This window comes from Manduca sexta, chromosome 28 (assembly GCF_014839805.1).
Source record: "Manduca sexta isolate Smith_Timp_Sample1 chromosome 28, JHU_Msex_v1.0, whole genome shotgun sequence".
Taxonomy (NCBI): Eukaryota; Metazoa; Arthropoda; class Insecta; order Lepidoptera; family Sphingidae; genus Manduca; species Manduca sexta.
The window spans coordinates 420027-445869 of NC_051142.1; the positions used below are offsets into that span (position 1 = coordinate 420027).

The following is a 25843-nucleotide window of genomic DNA, read 5'->3' on the forward strand; positions in this document are numbered from 1 at the left end:
GTTGGTTTTTATAAGGCAGTAGAGCGTGGTCTTATACTTGGATTGAATATTGCCATTATAGTTAAATAATTAGTTTAATTTAGCTATGTAATCATCATGATCATTTTTTAGTAGTCATCCTCACTTCAATTAAAGGTTAGAGAAGTATGTTTACTACAAGTAGCAAAAAATATTAGTCTTTGTTTTAGTTATTACCGACGACCCCCTGACCTACACGCTCTTAGTGTGGATACAATATTAGATGTTAATAATATGTCAACAGGTGCTGTAGCAGATCACTTAGTGTTGAACACCGCCTTGGAAGGCAACAACTACGTCATCAAAGCACTATGGCTTCCTGGATCGCAGATACTACTTGCCCTCGTGACGTCAGACTTCGTCAAGATATTCGACCTTAGCAAAGACTTGAATAATCCCACACATCACTTCCTCGTGCCCAGCGGAAAGGTACATTTCATGACGCTTGTTATATTATACAGCATTTACAGAAATAAAATGTTGAATTATATCGTCTTAAAATCTATATTTAAAAGCATGAGAGGTAGTTTGGTTTCAATGATTGTTATGGTGCCCTTGCGTCAACAGTAGGTAGAAAGAAATACAGTATTGTCAGTAATAAATAATCAATTTCCAACAGGTCCGAGACGTAACCTTCGTTTACCAAGACGGCGTAGTCCACATGCTCTGCATGAGCTCCGCCGGTCACATCTACTGGCAGCCGATGACTGAAGAGTCGAGCGCCGCACTCGGCACATTCTACATCACTAACACACTTGAAGTTTTACACCCAGAAATACAGGTAATATTGGTGTATTAAAGGAATAAAATTATATTTCATTTATTTCATCATATTGTTTCATTGCATTATAAAGTATCGATTTATATACATAGTGAATAGCCATATAACCTAATTATATCGACATTTCTTACGATTGTCTTAAAAGTCAAATAATTATATATTTTTATATTAATTTTCAAGTATATTTAAAAATAATTTGCTTTTACAACAGGATGTCGCTGGTCTGGTTGGCGGAGGCGGAGTATCGATATATTACTCGCACACTCTGAAAATGCTATTCTTCTCTTACGCACAAGGAAAGAGTTTCCTAGCTCCGTTGAACAATGTGGAAGAGAGTGTTAAAGGTAACATTACAATATATTTAACTTTTATTTCAATACTTAATATAATAAAGCCATCGATTTATTTATCTAATGATAAAATACTATTTTTAGGAAACAAACAATATTGATATATATATTTTGTCTAGGAACGGCAATGATTACGCTATCAGCAGCAGCGACGCAGAAGGAGGGCGGCGGTCGCGGCGGCGGCAACACAGGAGCGGCGTGCAGTCTCTGTGCCAGTGGGCTGAAGTGCCCGGACATCCAGGACTCGTCACTGCCGTCATGCAGGCTTCCAACAATCCTGTCACGTACTCATGTTGACGCCTACGAACATATTTGTGCAGGAGATTAAGGTTTGTTTATGATTATCGCTGTTATTACGTAAATATATCTAAGTTAATTTTTCAAAATTACATTTTGAGAGTTTTGTGAAATCGTAATTTCATTATAATAATTTTGAATATTACTATATTTAGCCTTAGACTCATATAGTAATACGATGTGCCCAAAATATATCTAAATTATATTGGCCTTATCGATAGGTGGTACCAGCAAAGGCCAAGATCACGGACATGGTAGCCGTCCGCCATTGGTGCGGTGGTGGCGGCGAACAGAAGAGTACGCTCATACTTCTCTGCGAGGACGGGTCATTGCGCATGTACGCAGCGAGTAACGAGAACACAGGGTATTGGCTCGCGCCGACCATACAACCCACGCATGCGCCGCGACGACGACCTAAACAGCCGCTGCACCATGCCAAAGGAAAGGCACAGCAGGTAACAGTATCTTATTTTCGTACTGTATAACCATTTATAATATTTTTAGCGGCGCTAAAAAGTCACGAGCGGCGTGACGTTGTTTTTAGTGACGTAACTTACTTTGACCTGATTTAAAAATAATGCTCATAGATTTATGAAAGATAATGGAACTGGGTAGTTTTTGACACTATATCGATTTGAATTGAATAAATATATTATCGATATTATTTGATAGACCGTCACGAAGTCAAGCGCGAATGGCACGCCGCAGTTCCCTATCGACTTCTTCGAGCATTTGTGTCGCCATGACCGACATCGAGTTTGGCGGTAACGACCTGCTGCAAGTGTACAACACGGCGCAAATCAAACATCGCCTCAACACTGCAGGTAATGTTAAATGTTGATTTTAAATCTCTCACTTTGGATTCGCCTTATAAACACGCGAAGATGAGATAGATTTTAAATACATGTGAAGTGATCCTTTAGTCCATTTCCTTTTTATTTTTTGGTGCAGGTCTATACGTAGTTTCCACGAAAATGAGTGGATTCTCGATGGAAGTGATCAACTCTGATCCAAATATGGTTATTTGCGGTATAAGAGTGCTATTAGGCAGTCAGGATGTTGCCAGAACACCATCATTTATCGAGGTAAGTGTATATTACCAAGGCACCACCTTTATGAACCTTTGAACGCCAACATCGCGTGCTAGCTAAGTAACATTTTTAATTCGCCAGTGTAGTAAGTCGACTACATGGGACGAACACTCCTTCAAGCAGTGAAATTTGTATATAGTGTTCGTACTTAATATAGGCCCTTGTAGTCGACAAACTATTTGCAATATCGATTATTAAAACCAGCCACAAGTAATATCTCATTACACACATTTAAATTCGCTTGTATTAGTTTGATATTGTAGTTCTTATGAGCCTAAAACACATCAATGATTCAAAGCAAAATATCATTTTTATTCACTTTATATCAATATTTTGATATTACCTATCACTAGCTACTTTGCAGCTAATTATAACTTTTTTATTGTAGCGTCCAAAATAGTTCTGGATAAGGCAAGGTTTCTTAAAATGGGTCCCAAAGACCGTAAAGGACATAAAATGTAAATTGGGAACTCTTTATGACTTCTTAATAATTTTCACAAAATAATTAAACATTTCCCTTGAGATATGCCATGTTTAAGAAACCCTGTTGTGGCAGCTTGGCGTTCAAAGGGATTAATATACTCATAAGCATTTCTACATCACTTGAAAGCAAAAATTAAATTTCTTTTTACTTTCATTTGTTATAGCACGCCGGAGTCAAAGGGCAAATGGTCATTTTCATTAGTAAATTGGATATTATTGATTTTAACTATTTGCAACACGCACCATGTATATATTTTTTGTCTTGCAGGTATACGGTAGGTCGATCCAAACGGTCGTTGTTCGCAACCGTTGGTTTGACATCCCACTTACAAGGGAGGAGTCATTGCAATGCGACAAGAAACTGCTCCTCAACTTCGGTCCGTCGCAGGACCCTGATGGAGTAACAATGGTTGATTCTATTAAAGTGAGTATCGATAAATTATTGTTTAATGGAAAATTTATATATTGATTATAATTTTGTTTTTATATTCGAAGAAAATGTTTTTGTAAATGAAATTATTTTTTAGGTTTATGGCAAAAACAAAGAGCAATTCGGTTGGCCCGAAGAGAATGAGGATCCTTCCGCATGCCCGTCGTCCAGTAAAGTCGTCCAAGTAAGTGTAATGGATTTGCTATTTGTTTTTTGTCTTTAAGTTTTTAGGTAAGTAAAGTTTCTAAAAACAATATTCCTTATTTAGGAAGCAGAAGGAGCTAGCGGCGCATGGAAACCCAGTCCACTGGAACGTCTGGCTTGCGCGGCGTTAGAAGCGTTGGAGCTGGCGCCGGCGCGGCAGCCAGCACGGGCGCGGCGGCGGGGCTGAGGGAGGTGCTGAGGCGGCGCGCAAGCTACTGTGCGCCCGCGCCGCCGCACCTGCACGCGCGTGCGCAGTGCTGCTTACGGGCCGTCCACCACTCGCACTACCATCAGTACAAGGATCAAGCAATACTTAAATACGTATGCTCATCGCTGCGAGAACTGCGCGACACCCCCGACCCGCACAATATCGATCCGGAGGCATACTTCAGACTGATGCTACTGGCACGTGGTGTGGCTGTGGCGCGACCACATCACCTTGTAAAGTTCAGCGTGCCCACGCCGCAGAAGCCTGCTAACAGTATGTATAAAATTAGAATGAAGTTTGCCAATATCAAGCCAAGAATTTTCATAGCAGTAAATTATTATAAAATAAGTTCAGATTTTTACTTGAATAAATCGTACAATTTGTAACTACCTTAACTAAATGTGACTTTAGTACACCATTTTACATTTTTTTCAATCCTCGAGGTGACTGGTCGGTGCTATGGAAGAGTGTGACAGAAGAGGATAAGAAGAAGGAGCCGCACCTGTGCGTGCTGCTGACGAGCGTGCTGTGGCGACTCACCGCATGCCGCAGTAGCACCGGCGGGCCGGGCGGCGGCGGCGGGCCGCCCGCCGTGCTGTCGTACGGGCTGCGACACGCGGAGCACACGCTGCACGCGCTCGCCGACGTTATACACGCCTTCCAGCTGCATGCCGATAACGAATGTGTACGTTGCGCTTTATACTAGTAGTCTAAAACTCAGTAAATTAGTTTAGCAGTAATATACATCATCTGTGAGTAATGAGGTGTTAATCTACGCCATGTAATTTTTGTAAGGTTCTACACTTCAGAAACTTATTTGCGCGAAATACGGGAAATAACTAATGTTTTTTTTTTCTAATAGATCGAATTCGGAAATCAAATCTATTTATCACTGCTGCTCGCCGAGGATCAGAATATAAGTTTCGGTACCAAGGCCGCTCTAATGCGAGTCCTACGTCCCAGGGTCAAGAAACGACGCGTATTCATTCCATCTCCGCCCAACACTCCAGGTATGACATATCTACATACACACCAGCTTATCGATAAAATAATCTCAATTTTAGTGTTCAAAATATTGAACATGACGTCATATCGTAATACCATCTCTTTATTTATATTCGAACCAAATGCTACACGTCATGACACTCTGTCAGACTTTGTTCATCACAATCTGTTTTTTTTTTTCGAAAGTAATCATCTCTCTGGCTATAAAAGATTTGGCGTCGTACATTAAAACACTTTGTCTAACATTATTGTATTGGCCAGGCGCCGGTTCCTCTGTGACAACTGCCCAGCCTGCGAGCTCCATTACTGAAGCAGTGGTCTCCGAGTCGGATCTGAGCGCGAACAGAGACGAACAAAGGGAGGAGCAACAGTTCATGGATGTCGACGATTCACTGGAACCTATGGTGCTTCTCGCGCCTGACGGGGGTAAGTTTGAATTATGTTATTAGAGTATTTGGCGCGTTTTGTTTACTTCTCTAAACGTTTTAATGATTATTAAGTTTCGTCGAGCTATAGACATTTTCTTACACGAGCTGCAAAACGGGCAACGTCATTTATTAATTGTTATGAAATCCTAGTGTATTGCCACTTTGAGTTTTTTTTGCCCATTAGGCTTAGAAGCGCTATTGGACATCCCGCCCGATGCGGACGATGAGACGATGGTGGAGCTAGCGATCGCACTGTCGCTGCAAGAGCAGCCGCGCCGCGCGCCCCCCGCACCCTCCGCGCCGCCGCCGCCCGCGCCCGGCTTCAGCGACGCCACTGCTTCTCCGCCCGGGTACGTAGCGTCATATCGTATTTTATTTCATGGAACACTTTTATTTTTGGTTTTAAAATAATTCTAGAGAGTTACACTTTTAGGTTTTAAATACGTTTATAATAGTATCTTTACCTTCAATTACATTATTGGCACACAATTTTCGCATTTCACAATTTCACATTTCACGTCAGTTATATACCTATATAAAATATATATCCATTGCACTAAATTATAATTTGCACGTATGTGTGCAGGTCGGACGACGAAGGCAGCACGGCGGCGACGGACGGCAGCACGCTGCGCACGTCGCCAGCCGAGCCGCCCGGCTCCGCCGGCTCCGAGAGCGGCGGCTCCGGCGCCGACAGCATCGGCGGAGTGTCCGGACGTAGCAGCGCATATGGTAACTACTTCTTTTACACACTGCTTCTTTTTATACTGGACTTCATGTTGTTATAAAATGCGTTCTTCAACTGTATGCCGTTGGTCTAAGGGTGAGTTTATAATGACATACGCATGTTCGAGATGGTTTCCAGGGGTATGCACTCTAACTGTTATCCGTAATTGTCCTTCTACACTTTGCCCGACTATTATAATTATCAGCTTTATCAGAAAATAGGTGCGATGTTCTGCTGTGGAGTCAAATTAACGCTTTTCTATACTACCACAGTTTTAAAACTGGTTACTGGAAACAGGCTATATCTCTCCACCAATATAGTTGAAGCTTTTTCTATATTTTGAGCTAAATGGAATTGTAGCTAAATGCTGTATTTGTCATATAAGTGCCTTGAGTTTAACAATACCGATTATTCAATATTCGAATCGCATGAAATTGTATGCTATCTATCTTATTAAACAGTTTACTTCGGATTGCTTAATTTTAACACATATATTCAATGGTGATTAGTTGAGCAAGTAAAAGCCACGCTTTTGACATATCCTGTGCTTGTGCCGTAGTAGTGTTTGACGATATATAAATGTTCTAGGAGAGGTGTCGGGTCCCTCAGCGGGGCCGATGCCTGCCTCCAACGCGGCGCCTGCCTCTTTAGCAGGCTAGTATACGAGTGAATGTGTCACGGCTTTACTAATAACATCTTTGTAGTTGTTGTAGCGTAGTGTAGATTTTGGTGTGTCGAGTTTTGGGACGTCTTGGAAATGGCCACATGAATGCAGTGGTTCCTCCGTGTCGTATGCCACAAGGATTTCCTAATTAATAAAACTTTACCAGACGGACTTGCGGCTACAACGTTGCAACTTTTTATTTCAATGAATGACAAACAACACGGCTACATTGTTGTCGTGTCGCTACAATGAAGGTTTCCCAGAAGGTTGCTATGGCAAAATTACTACTCTTAGCTTTATTAGTTGTTATAGATCTTTCATATCATCGCCCTCTATATAAATACGCCCTTAACTTTCATAAAATGTAACACGTAATATCATTTATATCTAGGGAATTCTATCCACAATACTTTGTCATTCAGTGGGCATTTTTTAATTCTTTAAAATCAGCATTGTTCATCATATTTTTTTTTAACTTCTGTCATTACAAATAAAAGGACTTATCGCCTTTACAACATAATCATCCGAGTTAATCATACATTAACCGCTGATTTCAATAAATGATCTTAATCTTTTCTTTTGATCGATCGCGAAAATGGATAAATTTTCTTAAAAAATCCCACAAATCTAAATAATTTTTAAACTATGCAATATTAAGCAACATACATAGGGGTAAAATCGATACACATTGAGGTCCTCTATAGATTTGCTTCAGTTGGACATATCTATTGGGTTACATCCTATATAGATACACAGTTCATTTCCGTGATCGGATCAAAGATTTAGATTGGGATTGTATAATGAAATCGGACATTAGTCTTAAAGACAATTATGAACGTGTTGTGATATTGTCCAACAGCAGGCCCGTGCTCGTCGTCCGCGGTGGCGGCGTCGACGTCGCGCGCGGCGGAGGCGGAGAGCGAGACGCGCAAGCTGCACGCGCTGCGGCTGGCGCTGCTGTCCGCCGCGCTCGACGCGCTGCCCACGCTGCGGCACCTGCCCGGAGTGCGCGCCATACCGTTTGTGCAGGTGCGATTGGCTTTACTATATAGTACGTAGAAAACATCCTTGTACATGTAAAAATCCAAGTTTCGGAATTTATCTGCAATTTGAATGCTCAAGTATCGAATAGGGTTGCGATGTCATATTTGACTATGAGAATCCTCTTCACTTAATCGTTGTTTTGTGCGTTGTCAGAGATCTGTTATGATATCGAATTGACCTTGGCACTTTCTTCTACTGTTTTAAAATTATGGCAATATTGATGAACTTTTAATTAGGATATTTTACTTGTATAGACGTTGGCGTCATATCATCGCAAGGGAATGTTTTAAAAAAAAAGTCGACCTTTTTATTCCTGCCAACAAAACAAGTTTTTGTGGGACCATGCAAAAGCAGATATATTTTATTATTTCATATAATATTACATTCTTAGGTGGTTCTCATGTTGGCCGGTGATCTCGATTCAAGCGTAGAAAGCGACCGTGCAGTCCTAGACCGACTGCTGGAACTCTTGGTCGCAGAACTAGACATACAACCTGAAGAGACCACTCCAGCGGAAGACCGCACCGACAGGCGCGAGCTTCAACTAGCCATCATGAGACTCGAACTGCTAGTGTCCGAGTTAGACATGCAAGGGGAGGAGACCAACCCGCCCATACATGAGAGGACCAATAGACGCGAATTGCAGTTGGTTATCATGCGACTTCTCAGTAAGTGCTATACTTTCTTATATCGTTCAAAAATATTTTATTTTAGTTGTTTTTTTAAATGTTATAAATGATTGAAATTGTCATGCACTCCTGCATCTTCTATAAAGATAAAATAAATAAAAGCAAGTAATTTACGATACCTCTTTTCTCAAGTGTTCTATCCGGCTGAAAAAGTAACCGTTGGAAGCTATGTATCTTTGAGTTTAAATTGTACAGGCGTGTTAATGGCCCGTTGGAAGACAACTGGTAGTACCAGTGGCGGCGCTAGCGGTAGTGGCGGTGGTGGTGCAAGTGCCAGCGCTAGTGGCAGCGCTGGGGCGGGCGCGGCTCCACGCGACGCGGTCGGCGCGAGCTGCGCGGCGCACGTGTCGCGGCTCGCGGCGGCGGCGCTGGTACGAGCCGGTGCGCCTGCGCATTGCTACAAAGTGCTTGCGCATCTCTTACCTTACTGGAAGGATAAGGCCTCTAGTAAGTATTATTACAATTTTAATACGGATTTGCCCACTCTAAATAATGATGACGTTTTAGATCGATAGGAAACGTATTCAGTTTTATCGAGACGTAATAATCAAAATAATCTTAACATTTTATAGATACCGGCACTACAGCGCCTGGACAACAATTGCTGAAGCCGCAACCACCGCAACCTTTGCCTGATATGCAACCGTTCTTCGCCAAAGAATATGTTAAGAGTAAGTGATAGTTTCTTACTTTTTAAACATTGATTTACCAAATACCTTATTGCGTTAAATATTACTCTAGGAATATTTAATAAACAAATGGTTGTTATTTTACTAGGTCACGCTCTGGATGTATTCGACAACTATCCGCAACTGCTAATGGAAATGGCTCTTCGTCTGCCGTGCCAGATTCACAAGCACTGTGATCCGGCGCACTTTGACGCACGCTGGCGCACTTTGCTCTGCGAGTATATGATGAATCAACAAACACCACTGAGGTACGTTTTCTAACGTTTTATACTTATGTTCGGTTCCTATATGTTTTCCTATATGTCCTGGTCGTTATATAAAGCCATGCTGATAATACACCGTCTTTTTTTATCGCATTTACACACATGAATCATTTGCACAAAAACCTTTGTTAAAAGTGGTTTGATTAAAGTAGGTTTTTTTTTATGATAGGAAGCAAGTGCGCAAGCTGCTGTTGCTGTTGTGCGGCACGCGCGAGCGGTACCGGCAGCTGCGCGACGTGCACGCGCTCGACACGCACCTCAACGCTGCGCGCGCGCTGCTCGCCACCGACCCCGCGTACGACAAGCTCGTGCAGCTCATGGACCATCTCAAGGTGGATGCCGATTTCTTACTAGCTTTAGAATACATGTACGTGTAATGGTATACCCATATAATGAACCGTAAACGCTGGGTTAAACTGCAGGCTATAAAAAAAAGTTGTAGTAAATATTGACCATCGCCTAGTTCTATCTATGGTAAAGCGGTTTCGGAGCCTGAGGATGGCTCAAATTAGATTTTTTTTACAGGGTGTACACGAACTTTCCCATCTTAAAATAAATAACTAATTAAGTAAACTTTATTTTGTTTCAGGCGTGTGCGGAAATCGTCAGCGCCCGAACAGGCAACTGGCAACACACGTGCCTGACGGAGAGACGCGAAGCTCTGCCGTGGCGCTGGTGTCGGTGGCGCGGCGCGTGCACCCGCACGTGGCGCCTACAGTGCTGCAGCTGCTGCAGGCCGCTTTGTGTGCGCCTGCGCATCAACGTACTGAAAATAAGGTGAGATCCATTATAGACTTACCAATACTGAGACTTCGAAGTATTTTCATAAATTGTTTTGTTATTGATTATTTTTCGTTACTTTATGTACGTATATTTTTTTCCTAATAGCAATCACCCGAATGGACTGAACGCGAACGCAGTTCAGAAAATGACTCTTTTGTATCCGACGGATCCAAGTTCCAGGAGCAAAAGGTCGCGCCGCTCGTTCAACAGATCTTAAAGCAGGTGTCGCAAGACGAGCTAAGAATATTTGTGAAGGCGTTCTTATTGGAGACCAACTCGACGGCGGTGCGTTGGCAGGCGCATGCTCTGTTACTCGCTATCTACAAGTAAGTTGAAATAATTATATTTTATTGAACAATTGCAGTACATATTTTGCCGAATATCGATTCATCGCATTCGTCTTTTATTATAACTTTTATTAAATATTCCGTGTTTTCGTAGCAACTGTACGCAGTCGGAACAAGCGTCGCTCGTCTCCCTTCTGTGGGCTATTTGGCCGACACTTCCGCAGTACGGACGGAAAGCTGCGCAGTTTGTCGACTTACTCGGCTACTTCACTTTGAAGACACCTGACATTGATACCGAGGTAATTATTGTTCGAATATAAGCAGCGGCTATACTTTTATTAAAAAAAAAACAGATTAATATTTATGTTACATAGTTTGCAGTGGTTTATCGATAATAATTTATCCTTATCGATTAATAGCATTCGATTAAATCGATGTTTTTTCACAGAAATATGTAGGAAGCGCTGTAGAATTACTGCGTAACCAAAACCAGTTGCTATCGTCGCACGGCAACGCAGCTTTGTATGCCGCGTTGGGCGCGTACGTGGAACTCGACGGGTACTACCTCGAATCGGAGCCGTGCCTCGTTTGTAACAACCCCGAGGTGCCGCTCGCTACCATCAAACTACCCACCATAAAGGTAATTAACGGCGATTCTTCTGTTTCGAGCATGTTCAGTAGATTCTGTTGGTATACTGTGTTTCGTTATGGAGTTATGAGTTATCATTTTGAAGTAATAATCAGTTATACTTGCACGCTTAACAACTATTTGAGTTAGTGGTATTAAATATTTTTTTATTTGTTACGTTTAATATGAAGAGCTTCCATTGGAAATAAAGTCCCGATACTCGAGGTTGCATGTTAACGAGTATTTTTTTATTTTGGCAATGTTGAAACATAGTTTAAAATTAATAATTGTTCAAGTTTCAACCCCCAAGCAAACCCCGTTCGCGAAAGGAGCACGGTATATCTGCATGGAAATATGTGACAATATTTAAAAGTATCCATATTAATTAAGAGCTGAACGCATACACTTAACACAGATCGACTCCAAGTTCACGACGACCACGCAAATAGTGAAACTGGTGAACAGTCACATGATAAGCCGCATCAGCCTGCGCATCGGCGACATCAAACGCAGCAAGATGGTGCGCACGATCAACTTCTACTACAACAACAGGACCGTGCAGGCGGTGCAGGAGCTCAAGAACAGGCCCGGTTAGTCATCTTTTTATTCATTTGGCGAGTTTTTATGGAATATGTGTATTGTTCAGAGTGATCAACTAGCATCTGATGGTAAAAGTAAAATAATATGAATTGATAGATTCCGGACGCTGAAGTTTTATTTAAATATTATCGAAATATAATAAGGAGCCTGATATCTCTATGTGACTAAAACACTGTTTACATTAGTGTTAATATTAAAACTAATTTAAAATAAATAAAAACAGATATTACAAGAAATGTCTAGTAAAATACCCAATAACATACTTGTATAGGCATGTGGCACAAAGCCAAGCGCGTGCAGCTGCAGTCGGGACAATCAGAAGTGCGCGTCGACTTCCCGCTGCCGATCGTCGCTTGCAACCTCATGATGGAGTATGCAGACTTCTATGAGAACCAACAGGCCACTGGTAAGTACATTTGAATAGGCGTGGCGACATGACCATGATTTCGGTCATTATATATTATTTGAGAGTGGTTATCAACAACTACCAAAGTGATCTAAATACTTGCATGGTTACTCAATAATTTCCGTAAAAATAATCATTACTTTCAGTAGTGTATGAAAATTTTAATTATGATTTTTTGCAGGTGAATCTCTGCAATGTCCGAGATGCTCACAGTCGGTGCCGGCCAATCCCGGCGTGTGCTCCAACTGTGGCGAGAACGTGTTTCAATGCCACAAGTGCCGGTAAATAGCGTTCTAATTTGTATTTATGCATATTTATTATGACTTATAGAGTACATTAATCTATGAAGAAAAAGCTAAAGTCCTATGGAAAAGATAGTATGTATATTTTAACATGTATAAGAGTGTGTGTGCCTATACACAATTTTTCGAAAGATTACATTATTTACCTGAGCGTTAATAAAAACAATGGTATCACCAGCGCGATAAACTACGACGAGAAAGACCCGTTCCTGTGTCACGCGTGCGGCTTCTGCAAGTACGCGAAGTTCGACTACACGCTGATGGCGCGGCCGTGCTGCGCCGTCGACACCATCGAGAACGACGAGGAGCGCAAGAAGATGGTGCAGACCATCGGCGCGCTGCTCGACAAGGCGGACCGAGTGTATCGACAGCTCGTCGCCAACAAGCCGGTGCTAGAGGTGAGCCTAGGCTTATTATTTTTTTAATATGATATATTTAACGTTTTAATATTTATTTGTTTGAATATCAAGACTGAGAACTAAAATAGTGTTTAGTGCTTAAAACAAAAACTTAACTAATTTACAAAAAGATAATTTTAATCTAATTAGCTAACAAATAAGCAAGATCATAAAAATATTGCTAGTGAAAATGCATCGATTGTGAACGTCCCTCCGATCCAAAGCAAAATGCAAGCAAAAGTGTATCGCTTACGCAGTGGTCCGCGCGCCAGTCGGTTCACTTTCACGCCATTTTTCTTTTTTTTTTCGCACGACTTATCACGTCACCTTGCCATTATACATAATTTTATGATGTGTTGCTTCACTTTGTAGACAGTTATGGAGTTGTGAAGTTTACCATATTATGAGAGTTTTGCTCAACTAGAATTTGATTTGTGCAGAGAAAACCTGATTGGGGTAGACTCTTATTATAAAAATTCGGTTAAAATACTAATATCGAATATGTTTTCTTCTTTGAAATAATAAAAATTTAGATCCCCTATAGCCTTATTTCAAGTTTAATATTATATTACATCTATATTGTCCACAGTCCCTCTTGCACAAGATCAGCGAGCACCGCCTTGAAGGTCGCACTGGCGATGAGAACAGCAACGCCAGCAGCACCGCTTTCAGCGGCGCGCAGATCAACCGAGTAATACAGACTCTTGCGCATAAGTACTGCGTCGATAGCAAGGGTCACTTCGAGGATCTTTCCAAGATCATACAGAAGGTGCTTGCTTGCAGGTAACAAATATTTTTTTCTAATTGACATTTTATATTGCAGCAAATCTAGATTGCCTTATCTATTTTGATCTAATCACTATGGGCTGGAGAAGTAATTACTTTATTATTTCTTACTATAACTTTATTATCATTTTCCTTACCATTTTTTAACTACCATCATTATTAAAAAATTCTCCTCATATCCCAATCACAAAAATCCATAATCGGTAAAACAACTATTTTAGTCTGATTCTAAATCTTTTGTTGTTTTGTTTTAGGAAAGAACTAGTGTCCTACGATAGATCACAAAGTGAACAACTGAAAGGTGATACATTACCTGTTTATGCAGGATTGTTGCAGAACTATGACGGTGATGTTACCAAAGGTGAGTTTAATTTATGAAAGTGGATTTGAATTACAATTAAAGCCAATCTATAGAAGAAAAAAACATGTCTGACTTCAGCTAATCTCTTAGTACAATTAGAAAACAGTTGGATTTGTGATTATTCCATTTGTGAAGTTCAACATAACAAGAGTATAGAATAGACGAATGCAGGTGTGGTTGTTGCAGAGTGCGGCGGCGGGTGCTACGGCTGCTCGCTGGCGTGCGCGGAGCACTGCCTCACGCTGCTGCGCGCGCTCGCCTCGCAGCCCGACCAGCGCGCGCGCCTCTGCCGCTTCGGCCTCGTGCACGAGCTCGTGCACCACAACCTGCACCGCGGCACGCCGCAGGTACGCACACACGCACGCAACCGATTGTGTGCACGTATTGACATTCACGTGATATATCATTGTTCAGTTAGTTATCTTTCGCTAACTGCCTTATGATTTGATGATCAATGGAATAGTATTAAATGTTGATGCATAAACCATTTACTGTACCATTGTTGTATACAAACAGCAACTATATTTTCCAATTTTCAATCTAGCCACGCAAAGCAAAAATTTGAGAATATTTAGGAATATTTGCTAAATGAACAATGAACGTCTTCAAACTATATTTTTATGATGTGCTTTTTTATAATCAGTGTCAAGAAGAAGTGCGTTCTCTCATCTGCCTGGTGACCCGTGACAATCTGCCAGCCACTGAACATCTGTGCAACTTGCTATCGCAGAGGATCACACTCTCGCTCATGGGGCATGCAGCTTCTCAAGACCATAACAACTCTGTAAGTAAGATTGCGGTTAAAGGCTTATTACAATTGGCGAAATTGCTGATGTTATATATTTACAATATCGTGTATCCGGGCTTTAACCTCTGAATATCGATAACAGTTTAGATAAGAGAATACTATTGTTTTGGTAAATCTTCTGAATATATATGATGAAATATATTCTGCTATCGTTCACAGGTACGGCCACTGGTAGTATTGTTGGGTTCGCTTGTTAAAGTACAAGACTCAGTCGATTGTTGGGAGGCAAGACTACGCTGCATCGTCAAACTTTGGGTCTGGTACGTAACATACATTTTCAGTAAGGTACTAGGGTTTACCAATTACCACGAGTAAATAATAATTTCGTGGTGGGATTGTATTACTTCATAATTTATTTTGTGTGGTCACATTGTGTTGCTATTATATATCTACAGGGAGTACCAACTGGTGAGCCATACGTTTATCTCATTACGCAGTTATTGTGTAAGGAAATAAATAAAGTGCTGCGAATTACTGTGGTTACCAAGCAAGCTATTTTTGTATGTTTATAGGTGTTGTCCTCAACTGACTGAAGTGGCGGGAATAGCGCCCGCTGCTAACGCTTTACTAAGACCCGAAGCGTTGGCCGGAATACCGGGCATCAACACCTCTTCGCCTAATTGTAAGTAGAAACATACATTTAAATTTAGATTAGATCCAAATACACTTTAATCGTTTCAATAATAATTAAATTGATTTTAAATATTTGTAGTGAATTTTATCATCAATTCTTTAGCTCATCAGTTCGCGTTGCAACAAGTGGCGCTTCCGTGTCTGCGCTATATGCAAGAGCTGATGGTGCCGGCCACACCCGCGCCGGCTGCGACCACCACTGATGCTGATCAGGCTAAGGAGTCTAAGGTGAGAAGATCATCTCTATTCTCGTCCATTATATGTTTCAAAAAAACTACCTTATGCACGCGGCTTCTTTTTTAAAAGTAGCCTATAACCTTCCCAGGGTCTTGAACTATCTCCAAACTAAAATTTATAAAAATCCATTCAGTAGATTTGAGAAAATTGATAACATACAGACAGACAGAAAAGGGGACATTGTTTTATAAAACTTATAGATATCTTAAAATTACTTGGCCGATAAAAGTATCAGTTCTTAAATAACATATTGCATCAGGATTCAAATCGTTGATTCCTTTACTATCCCATAGGAAACAACAGCGACCTCTACGACCGCGCCAATGAGCAGTGCGTTCACGTCGTCCACCGGTAACGTGGTGGTGGACCTGGCGGCGTGGCTGGCGGGGCAGGTGCCGCACGCGGAGTGGCGCCGCCTCGTGCCCACGCGCGCCGAGGCGCCGCCCGCCGACTGCGCCGCGCTGCCGCCGCGCGACCTGCACCTCGCGCACAAGTACCTCGCCAAGTGGAGGGAGAGGGTAAGCCATTATACTTTCAACAGCAGCTTCCGGTCTATTTCTTCTCTTTTCCTTGCAGAATTGCGTCTTGTAATGGATCTATAATTACGAAAAAATAAAGCGCAATTTGATATCTACATCATCTGTTTATTACGTTGAACATGAAGATAAATAAACGATTTCCCAACAATATAACACATCCAAAACATAACTGATCATTACCGACAAAGGGGACCTGGAACGTTCTACATAACGGTTATCATTAAAATAAAAAAACCGACGCCAAATTTACACAACCTTTCTGTTTTGTGCTTATTTTTTTAAAACACCTTCATTGCTTAGATCCTGCTGTCTCACGGCATGCGGCCGCTGTCGCTGGAGGACGGCGGCTGGCTGCGGCCGGTGATGTTCGACCCCAGCTCGCGCATGGCTCGCGACACCGCCTGTCAGATGGTCAAGTCGCTGTGCGACTCATACGAGAGGACCAAAGCCGTGAGTAATTTATAACAGATCAAGATATAGTGGATGTGTGTCTAATCAATCTGATCTAAGCTTGGCTTGCACAACGACTTGGATATCTTGAGCTCTAAATACATTTAAAACCTCCTGCAGTCACTGTTAGAACCGTTAGAAGGTGACAGTAACACTAGTATTACAATATAGTTGCAAGTCGTTGTGGATCCCAGTTTTAGTGTATTATGTGCATAAATATGTTTATATTCGAAATATTCGTAGTTATTATTATTACATTCACATCAATTAAACTTAATTCTTGTTTAAGGTAACGCAAGCCCATTTCGCATGTAGTGTTTACATTCAGAAGGGCATAATGTTATTGCTACGTACCCTATTATCGCATGTACTACTTTATATGTTTTAAAATTAATATTGTACCCGGTTTTGGGAAACAAAATTGTTTTCATTATTAAATTATTCAATATTTCAAGCACTACTTAAGAGACTATAATATTATAAAATATTGTGGTAAGTGTGGTTGACAGTCGTAATACAATATAATTTTTCCAGGTGCTGATTTTGCTCACTAGTTTCTTACCCGAAGTGGGCGCGGCCGGCGAGGCGAGCGAACAGTTCTTACAGTTGTATCAGAGTGAGTACTTGTTTTTTGCTTCGATCATATTTAAAATTTCGATAATTTGTTATTTTGGTAACAGAAACGTAAATTTGATTACAACAATTGACTACAAGCTGATTGCATCCCCGCTATATTGACGGAGGTTGGTATACTCCACTTATAGAACACGAATCAATAAAAAAATAAGTACCGAAAATTACACTTTTAAAAATTTATTATTGATTAAAAATAAAACCACACGTGTAATGGCAATCATCCCGAACTCACCCCGTGTGGCATCGGTGATTTTCGCGCCACACAGAACACACACACACACACACACACACACACAGAAAGTGCTTTGACGCGCATCGCGGCCGCCGCGACTAGCCGTGTCGATTGCAAACAGCTGGTGCCGTCCATGTGTGTATGAGCTATTCACGTTACCTTTGGGTCCTATTCTGACATATACGTGGGGGTTAATTCTAAATCATCGTAAAATAATTTAATCAAATATTCCGATACCAGTTTGAGGTAGGACTTACATTGTATTATTAGATGATTATGTGTACCCATTACAATGGACTTTTCAATTATGGCGGGGCAGCAAAGCAACACTTGTGTAATAGGCCATCTCATATTTCCTAGGTGGTTATTTACTATGTAAAAGCTCAATATAATTTATATTACCTCCTCACAGGTCTTGCGTCAGAAACTCCGTGGAAACAGTTCCTGGCGCTCCGCGGCGTTCTTCAACTGATAGCCGATCTTATGACCAAGGAGATTGAACAATTACATCGTCTGGAAGAAACCACCCTCACTTCTGATTTGGCACAAGGTAGAGGAATACATTTTCACGTTATGGATGCCGTTATTTTGCGAAGTGTCGCAAACAAATTTTCAACATTAAATTTAAATGTATTTAATAGTACTGCTGCCTTGAACATATATATTTTAACAGTTCGTTTGGCCACATTGTACTCGAAATTACTCTGAGAAGTATTTGTAGCTATTAATGTTGTCTCAAAACAATCAGTAAATTAAAGTCATATAGTATAATATTAGTCATAAAAGTAAATATTTAAATTACCCAATTATCCCTAGGCTACGCCCTCAAACGCCTCACGGAGTTGCTAGCGATGTTCCTGGAGAGAGCGGCGCGCGGCGCACGTACAAGGGTCGGCTGGTGGGCGCCGTGCTCGGCGGGTACCTGTCGCTGCGCCGCCTCGTCGTGCAGCGCACGCGCCTCACCGACGACACGCAGGAGAAACTGCTCGAGCTGCTGGAGGAGATGACCACTGGTAAGAGTCTAAAGCGTCTTGTGAACTATAACGGCAGGACTTGTGACAAGTAGCATTTGTATAGAACTATTAAAATTGACACCAGTGTAGATAGCTGTGTTGACAAATGGGTCAATGCGTAGTTTTTGTAAGTTTTCATTCGGTGTAGGCTTATCAGACTTTATTTATTTTACCTCAGCTACGGTCATTTTATCTCTAACTCGTCTTCACGCTGGTGTCTGCTTTATGATACACCCCCACATAAAAAAATGTTTAGCATTAGTATCTGTTCCTTTTTAACTTTAGTCTCTTTTGAAGACGTAAATCGATAATTTCGATGAGTTATTATTTTATAATAGATTTATTGATTTAATTACCAGGAACGGAAACGGAAACTGCAGAATTTATGGCAGTCTGTATCGAGACTGTGCAGAAATACCCGCTGCACGACTACCGCACGCCGGTGTTCATATTCGAGCGGCTCTGCTCCATCATATACCCGGAGGAAAACGATGTGGGAGAGTTCTTCCTCACCCTGGAGAAGGATCCACAACAGGAGGACTTCTTGCAGGTTGGTGCAGTGTGACTGGCTAGTAGTAACTTGGCAAAAGTGCCTTGATTAATATAATTTCAGAGGATTTTTTAGCACAATCACAGTACAGAAGTTGTTTTATTTAGTGTTAAACTAATATTGGTTACTTGATAGTGTGTTTTCTGTTGACAAACAAATTTATGTAAAACATTTTATGGTTGTTCGTCAATTTTAATATAACACTGAGTAATGAGTATAACATGTAAATGCTATAAATTTTGCATTTACCCACTAGGGTCGAATGTTGGGCAACCCGTACTCGTCGCTGGAACCGGGCATGGGACCGCTAATGCGCGACGTGAAGAACAAGATCTGCACCGACTGCGAGTTGGTGGCGCTGCTCGAGGACGACAACGGCATGGAGTTGCTCGTCTGCAACAAGATCATGTCGCTCGACCTGCCCGTCAAGGATGTTTACAAGAAGGTAAGGTAATCTTTTAAAACATTGAAAAATGTGAATATTCTACGAACATATCAAAAACTAGCGTTTTTACAGTAACATTCTTGTTGCTATTGCATTATTTCAAAATTGACAAAAATTTACCATCTTTGGCTAATGGAAGAAAGATTTCGAAAAACTACGAGGCAAACCTTCCATCTTATTTGCCAATAATTTGTTAGTTTTCGTAGACGTTTCGCGTACTGTGTGTGCAAACATATAAAGTGTAATTTTATACTTTGTTGGATCCACAGAATTATTTCCAACATTTTCTGTTGTATAGGTGTGGTGTACATCGGGTGAGGGTGTAGACGCGATGCGTGTGGTGTACCGCATGCGAGGTTTGCTCGGCGACGCCACCGAGGAGTTTGTCGAGACGCTCAGCCAGACTAACGCGGAGGCCGTGGATGATGAACAAGTGTACCGCATGGCCAATGTGCTTGCGGATTGTGGTGAGTTTGTATTTATTTTATAATATAAAAAGTAAAAGAGCTTGAGCATCATGTACTTTGTACACAGTGTTCAATTTTGTTTTTAGGTATGGGATTCATGTAGGACGCTAATAATAGTATACAAATACTTCATTGTGTCAAATTGCTGTAAGTGGTTTATTTGGCGTAACTTTGATGTATATTCGTACGTAACAGGCGGTCTGGAGGTGATGCTGCAGCGGCTGGCGGCGATCGGTCGCGTGGGCGCGGCGCGCGCGCTGTGCTCCACGCTGCTGCGGCTGCTGGCGCTGTGCGCGCGCGTGCGGCGCTGCGTGCGCGTGCTCACCCGCGCCGACACGCGCGCGCTGCCCGTGCTGCTGCACGCACTCACGCTCGCCGCGCACGACGAGCGCGACATGCCGCGCGCGCATCTCGTCTACCAACTGCTAGAGGTTACACACTTTATTATCTTACTCCTCTAGATCAATCCTTCCAGATAAATTAAATAATTACTTTGAGTATCGATATTAACTAAGGTATAACTTTTTTATAGATTATGGAACGTATTCTGTCAGTCGCCGCTAGCGAGAGTCTCGAGTCATTCTTACAGTTCTCGCTTACGTTCGGTGGACCAGAATACGTACAGGCTCTACTTAACTGCACTGAATGTCCTGGTAAGTATTTTTCTCCATAAATTATTTGTTTTTATTGATTTAAAAATCGATATCTAATTGCAATTAATGCCTACAGGAATTCGCAACAACTCAGTAGCACTCGGCCATCTCACACGCGTACTAGCCGCGCTCGTGTATGGCAATGATCTCAAGATGGCGATGCTGGTGGATCACTTCAAACCGGTGCTCGACTTCGATAGACTGGACTCTGAACAATGGACTGAAGAGGAGTTCCGTATGGAACTGTTCTGCGTGTTGTGTGCTAATATAGAGAAGAATTCGATTGGTGGAACGCTAAAGGATTATCTCATCTCGCTTGGCGTTGTTCGCGATGCCCTGGAGTATATTGTGGTAATTTCTTTATGATGTGTACACTCATCTAATCTAAACTAACCTTGTATTATACCAACCGGATATCGAATATTGCTATACTATATTTAAAAAAAAAAAGAACTCTGATATATTAGTTGATTTTGGATTTTGTTTTGGTAGAAACACGCGCCATGTGTGAAACCGACTCTCGTATGCACGGACTCCGACGAGCTGAAGGAGTTCATCAGTCGTCCAGCGCTGAAGTACATTTTACGATTCCTTACCGGTCTGGCCGCCGATCACGAACCGACTCAGGTAAATATCATCTTTATTTTATATTTCTCGCTATAGCTTTACTTGTGACAGGTTGGGCTTTTCTACGTATATATTGATATAACCAATAATGCAAAATCAAATCGATAAGATATCGATGCTGTACGAACAATACAATCCGCTATTACAACAATTTAGTACGCGATACTCAAGATTATTGTTTCGAATAACTTGGTTTTTCTGCAACAGATGCTGGTATGCGAGAAGGTGATCCCGATAGTGCACCGTCTGGAGCAGGTGTCGTCGGGAGAGCACGTCGGCTCGCTCGCAGAGAACCTGCTCGAGGCGCTGCGCTCGCAACCGCAGTGCGCTGCTAAAATACAGCAAGTTCGCGATTTCACCAGACAGGTGCGTCACAGAATATACATATGCAATAAAATGTTTAAAAGTTAAATTTATTATATTTGTTTTCTGGTATTATGGTTTTGAATATTATGCAAAATTTTTAATATAAAAAAATATTGTCTTACGTTTAATATTATATTGTTTTTATTATTTTGTATAGGAGAAGAAGCGGCTGGCGATGGCGGTGCGCGAGCGTCAGCTGGGCGCGCTAGGCATGCGCAGTAATGAGCGCGGGCAGGTCACGGCGCAGTGCTCGCTCACGCAGCAGCTCGCCGACCTGGCCGAGGAGGCCGGAGCTGTGTGCTGCATCTGCCGCGAGGGATATAAGTATCAGCCCACCAAGGTACACACATATCAAATTAATTCCTATATTTAATTATCTCTGCTCAGGAAATATCTATATACATTCACTAATGTGGCCGGCGTATTCTGGTTTTGTTGATAGAAATCTTTATCACAATAGAGAATTTGTTTAAACAACACCTTAGATTGTGATATGCCAAGTGAACTCTTCTTATAAAAATAATCACATTTATGCAGGTGCTCGGTATCTACACGTACACGAAGCGTTGTCCTGTGGAGGAGTATGAGGTGCGCGCGCGCAAGACGCTCGGCTACACGACCGTGTCGCACTACAACATCGTGCACGTCGAGTGCCACATGGCTGCTGTACGACTCGCGCGTGCCAGGTATGAATACGTTCACTAAAATTATTGGCTGAATTATCTGTTACTAGTTCACTTGGAGGAGAATGAGCAACTACTAAATGTCTGTAGAGAATGGATACATTTTTGCATCACTTAAAAGAAATATCCTAACAGGGACGAATGGGAGAGCGCTGCGTTGCAAAACGCGTCGACCCGTTGTAACGGCCTGCTGCCTCTGTGGGGTCCGCACGTTCCAGAATCCGCATTTGCTAGTTGTCTTGCTAGGCATACTACCTACTTGCAGGTTTGTGATGTCACTTTATTTGAAAGTATAGTAAAAAAATGAATAAGCTTTTGTACTGTTTATATGTTCTAATGTTGTACTAGTGCTAATACAAAACTTTCAAATTAGCTGCTAAGTGCCGCACGGCAAATGTTAAAGGCACTTTTATTGGTTAGTATTACCGTTTTAAACCATAGTATACAAACATGTTTTATTTTTTTATTATTAATAGTTTTCACTACAAGCGGCGATAGCCTAGTTGGGTGTGGAACGGACTGCGAAGACGAATGTCCGCAGGTTCAAATCCCAAGGGCACACACCTCTGACTTTTCTAAAATCATGTGTGTATTCTTTGTGAATTTATCGTTCGCTTTAACGGTGAAGGAAAAACATCGTGAGGAAACCTGCACATCTGAGAAGTTCTCTATAGGAATTTAGAAGGTGTGTGAAGTCTACCAATCCGCACTAGGCCAGCGTGGTGGACTAAGGCCTAATCCCTCTCAGTAGTAGAGGAGGCCCGTGCTCAGCAGTGGGCGAGTATATAATACAGGGCTGATATTATATTATAATAGTTTTCACTGAAATTGACAGATTCTATGAAATAAAGAGTTGATGTACTTTTCTATGTCAAATAATAACGAAAACTAAATATTACATACTCGCTATAATGCTACAATACTTTATAACAAAACAACAAAAAGTAAACGGAAGAAACATTTAGACTAAACATTAATTAAAATATTACAATACGCGAGACTACAACACCCACGCGCAATATAAATACCACACGGCAAAATATGACTCACCGCGAACCTACTTTAAAAATATTCACGAACGTAAATGCACGGAGATGTGCATTAACGTTCCAGCCGCAGCGTCAGAGGTTGGCAACAATCCAGTGCGTGTGTTTAGGAATGCACCGGCCACCGCGACATCGGGCACACGTGCACGCTGCACGACCTCAAGCTCCTGCTGGTGCGGTTCGCGCGCGGGCGCACCTTCCACGACGACACCGGCGGCGGCGGCCCGCTCTCCAACATGCAGCTCGTGCCCGCGCTCGTGCACATGGCGCTGTATGTCATCAACACGTGAGTACACCAATATCACTTGTTTGCTATCATTTGTCATTCATATTTTCATTTGTAGGTAGTCGTACTGTTTTACGAGGTGTCTACAAGAAGGTATGATGAATAATGTTGGGATTGTTTTGTATGTATTTTGGTCTCGACTGTGTAGTGATAGAGGTCGTGTTACGGTCAGGTACAAATTCTGATACTCAAAAAATGGGAAGTAAATGTTGATCTAAGGATAGTATGCAATTCTATCGAGCTCACACAGCTGTTATTATACAGGAGCCGTGTGGCGGGTCGTGAAGTGACTGCCCTGGAGGCTTCGTTGGCGTGGGCGCCGGCCAAAGTGCTGGAGTCCGCGCACGAGGCCGAGGGACCGCTGTACTTCATTACTCTCATGCTTGTGCTTTATCCACACGCCAAGTAAGTAAAACGAACAAGTTAATATGATTAAGCGTTGAGACACTTTGTAGTGGTTGTTTTAGGTAACAAACAAATGAATGATGCCTGTTGTTCACTGTTCTAAGTATTATATAATATTTGACTCTTTTAGATGGTGACAGCTTCACACCTTTTTTTTCTTCCGTCGAATCGACGAAAGTAGACTCGTATCTTAATATCATTACCTTTAACTTTTATATTATTATAACCATCTTCATCAACTATGCAATACGATGAAGCTAGACAGTACGCAAGTTGTTCCTTCCCCCGCTAGATGGCGCGCACTGAAGGTGGAGCAGTTGAAGCGGCTGCTGCTGATGGGTCACGTGCGCGCGGCGCACCCCGCCGGGCCCGCCGTGCGCGCGCTCGCGCCCGAGCACCGCGCCGTCAAGCAGTGGGCCGACTACAAGCCCTACGCGCTGTTCGTCGCCATCATCGACCAGCTCTACAATGTCATGTTCAAGGTACGGTGTGACGTTACAAATTGTTTTATACTGAACCTCAGTTGCGGTTAGATAGGATAGGAAGGACTTCACACAAGGCAACAGACGATTAATGTTACTAGAAATTTGTATTCATATTGGTATGTTGTTGGTATAGGATCTATAAAGTTAAGTTTACTATACGTCGGACACGGTTTATAAAACCAAAACTGAACTCTCGGAATAGCCTTACAAAAACAACTGAGACTACGGTGTTTACGCTCTACAGTAATGTACGAAATAATTCTGTAAACATTAGGGCATCTAAATAACAGACAAAAAAATCTAACGGGTCCACATTTTTTATCCTCGTTACATTTTGTTTTCAGACCGTATCAGCGACAACTGTAGACCAATGGCCATTAAAACTAGCAGAATACATCAGACACAACGACGAGGCTAACGCCAAGGCAGCGGAGCGCATAGTGACAACTTTAACGGACGAGCTCCTGCCTTGCGCGTCATTCGCGGAGTTCTGCGACGCGGCCGGGTTCCTCGAGCTCATCCCTGATCCCGACGCGTTCCTGCAGGCACTCATCGACGAGCAACCGTGAGGCCGGCTCCGCGTGCCGCACTGCCTCAGCTACAACGGATGCATGGCCTGCTAACCGTCGGCTATAGGTAGTGATCGTCATGAAATATAGTGGTTTAATCCATATCCAAAGTGCACGACAGAATTCGGACTCACATCAGTGTTATGTGCTTGTATCTACTGCTTTTAAATTGAATCCTATATCTCATGTAACTGAATCAATATGTAACTAGAAATTGTATTTAATTAAATTATTCTACATGTATCCCTCGTACGCTTTGGTAGTTTGACAATTCAATATATTCGGTGTTTTGTTTGGTTAATAAATAGTTTCAGCTTCAAATGATTTGTTTTATTGAAGTGTTAATTACCCTTTACATCTTTAAATTCGAATTTTCACAAGTAATGAATATTGCTGTTATTATACGCTTAAGGGTCAAAACTTATGGTTTGTTGTTACATATTTAAAAAAAGAGTAGTTTGTAAAAACTGCGTATACAGCAAATTCGGAAATTATTCAAAAACCTCTAGAATGTCCAAATGGAATATAAGAACATATTAGCTACATTTTAGTCGCAAATATACCACACCTGTGTGTAGAGTGACTTATTTCATAAAAGTTTACCATCAGTTAATTTCTCACAGTTGTATTAGTCATACGTACACATCCAGTTAACGTTTACTACAAATTGCCTAAACGTGTTTATATTCTACGGGAACGCCCACGCTAGGTGCAGGCCACTTACCAACGCCATAGTTGAACAATACAGCTATTCAAACAGCACGCGCTCTTCACAACACAAGTATTAAAGC

At 41.8% G+C, this 25843-nt stretch overlaps 1 protein-coding gene across 1 annotated transcript; it reads left to right on the forward strand.

The window, feature by feature from the left end:
* The first annotated feature begins 1427 nt into the window (after positions 1 to 1427).
* On the forward strand, positions 1428 to 25373 carry LOC115455465 (protein purity of essence-like). Its single transcript, XM_037444432.1, is given in 58 exon segments — positions 1428 to 1478; positions 1668 to 1901; positions 2119 to 2178; positions 2180 to 2270; positions 2398 to 2531; positions 3289 to 3444; positions 3548 to 3634; positions 3719 to 3794; positions 3797 to 4135; positions 4306 to 4547; positions 4725 to 4872; positions 5129 to 5293; positions 5480 to 5645; positions 5882 to 6027; positions 6611 to 6676; positions 7546 to 7715; positions 8122 to 8398; positions 8615 to 8866; positions 8992 to 9090; positions 9197 to 9356; positions 9541 to 9703; positions 9961 to 10041; positions 10044 to 10148; positions 10260 to 10480; positions 10596 to 10740; positions 10890 to 11081; positions 11485 to 11659; positions 11941 to 12075; positions 12257 to 12356; positions 12556 to 12775; positions 13365 to 13558; positions 13816 to 13922; positions 14109 to 14269; positions 14566 to 14706; positions 14890 to 14990; positions 15243 to 15352; positions 15443 to 15591; positions 15894 to 16118; positions 16440 to 16589; positions 17124 to 17205; positions 17870 to 18007; positions 18274 to 18327; positions 18330 to 18470; positions 18830 to 19020; positions 19277 to 19465; positions 19764 to 19932; positions 20128 to 20363; positions 20465 to 20585; positions 20662 to 20936; positions 21078 to 21212; positions 21420 to 21578; positions 21736 to 21918; positions 22116 to 22264; positions 22397 to 22526; positions 23418 to 23593; positions 23858 to 23998; positions 24291 to 24480; positions 24828 to 25373. Coding segments are annotated over 58 exon segments (9066 nt in total). The 5' UTR covers positions 1428 to 1439; the 3' UTR covers positions 25053 to 25373.
* Positions 25374 to 25843: the final 470 nt, after the last annotated feature.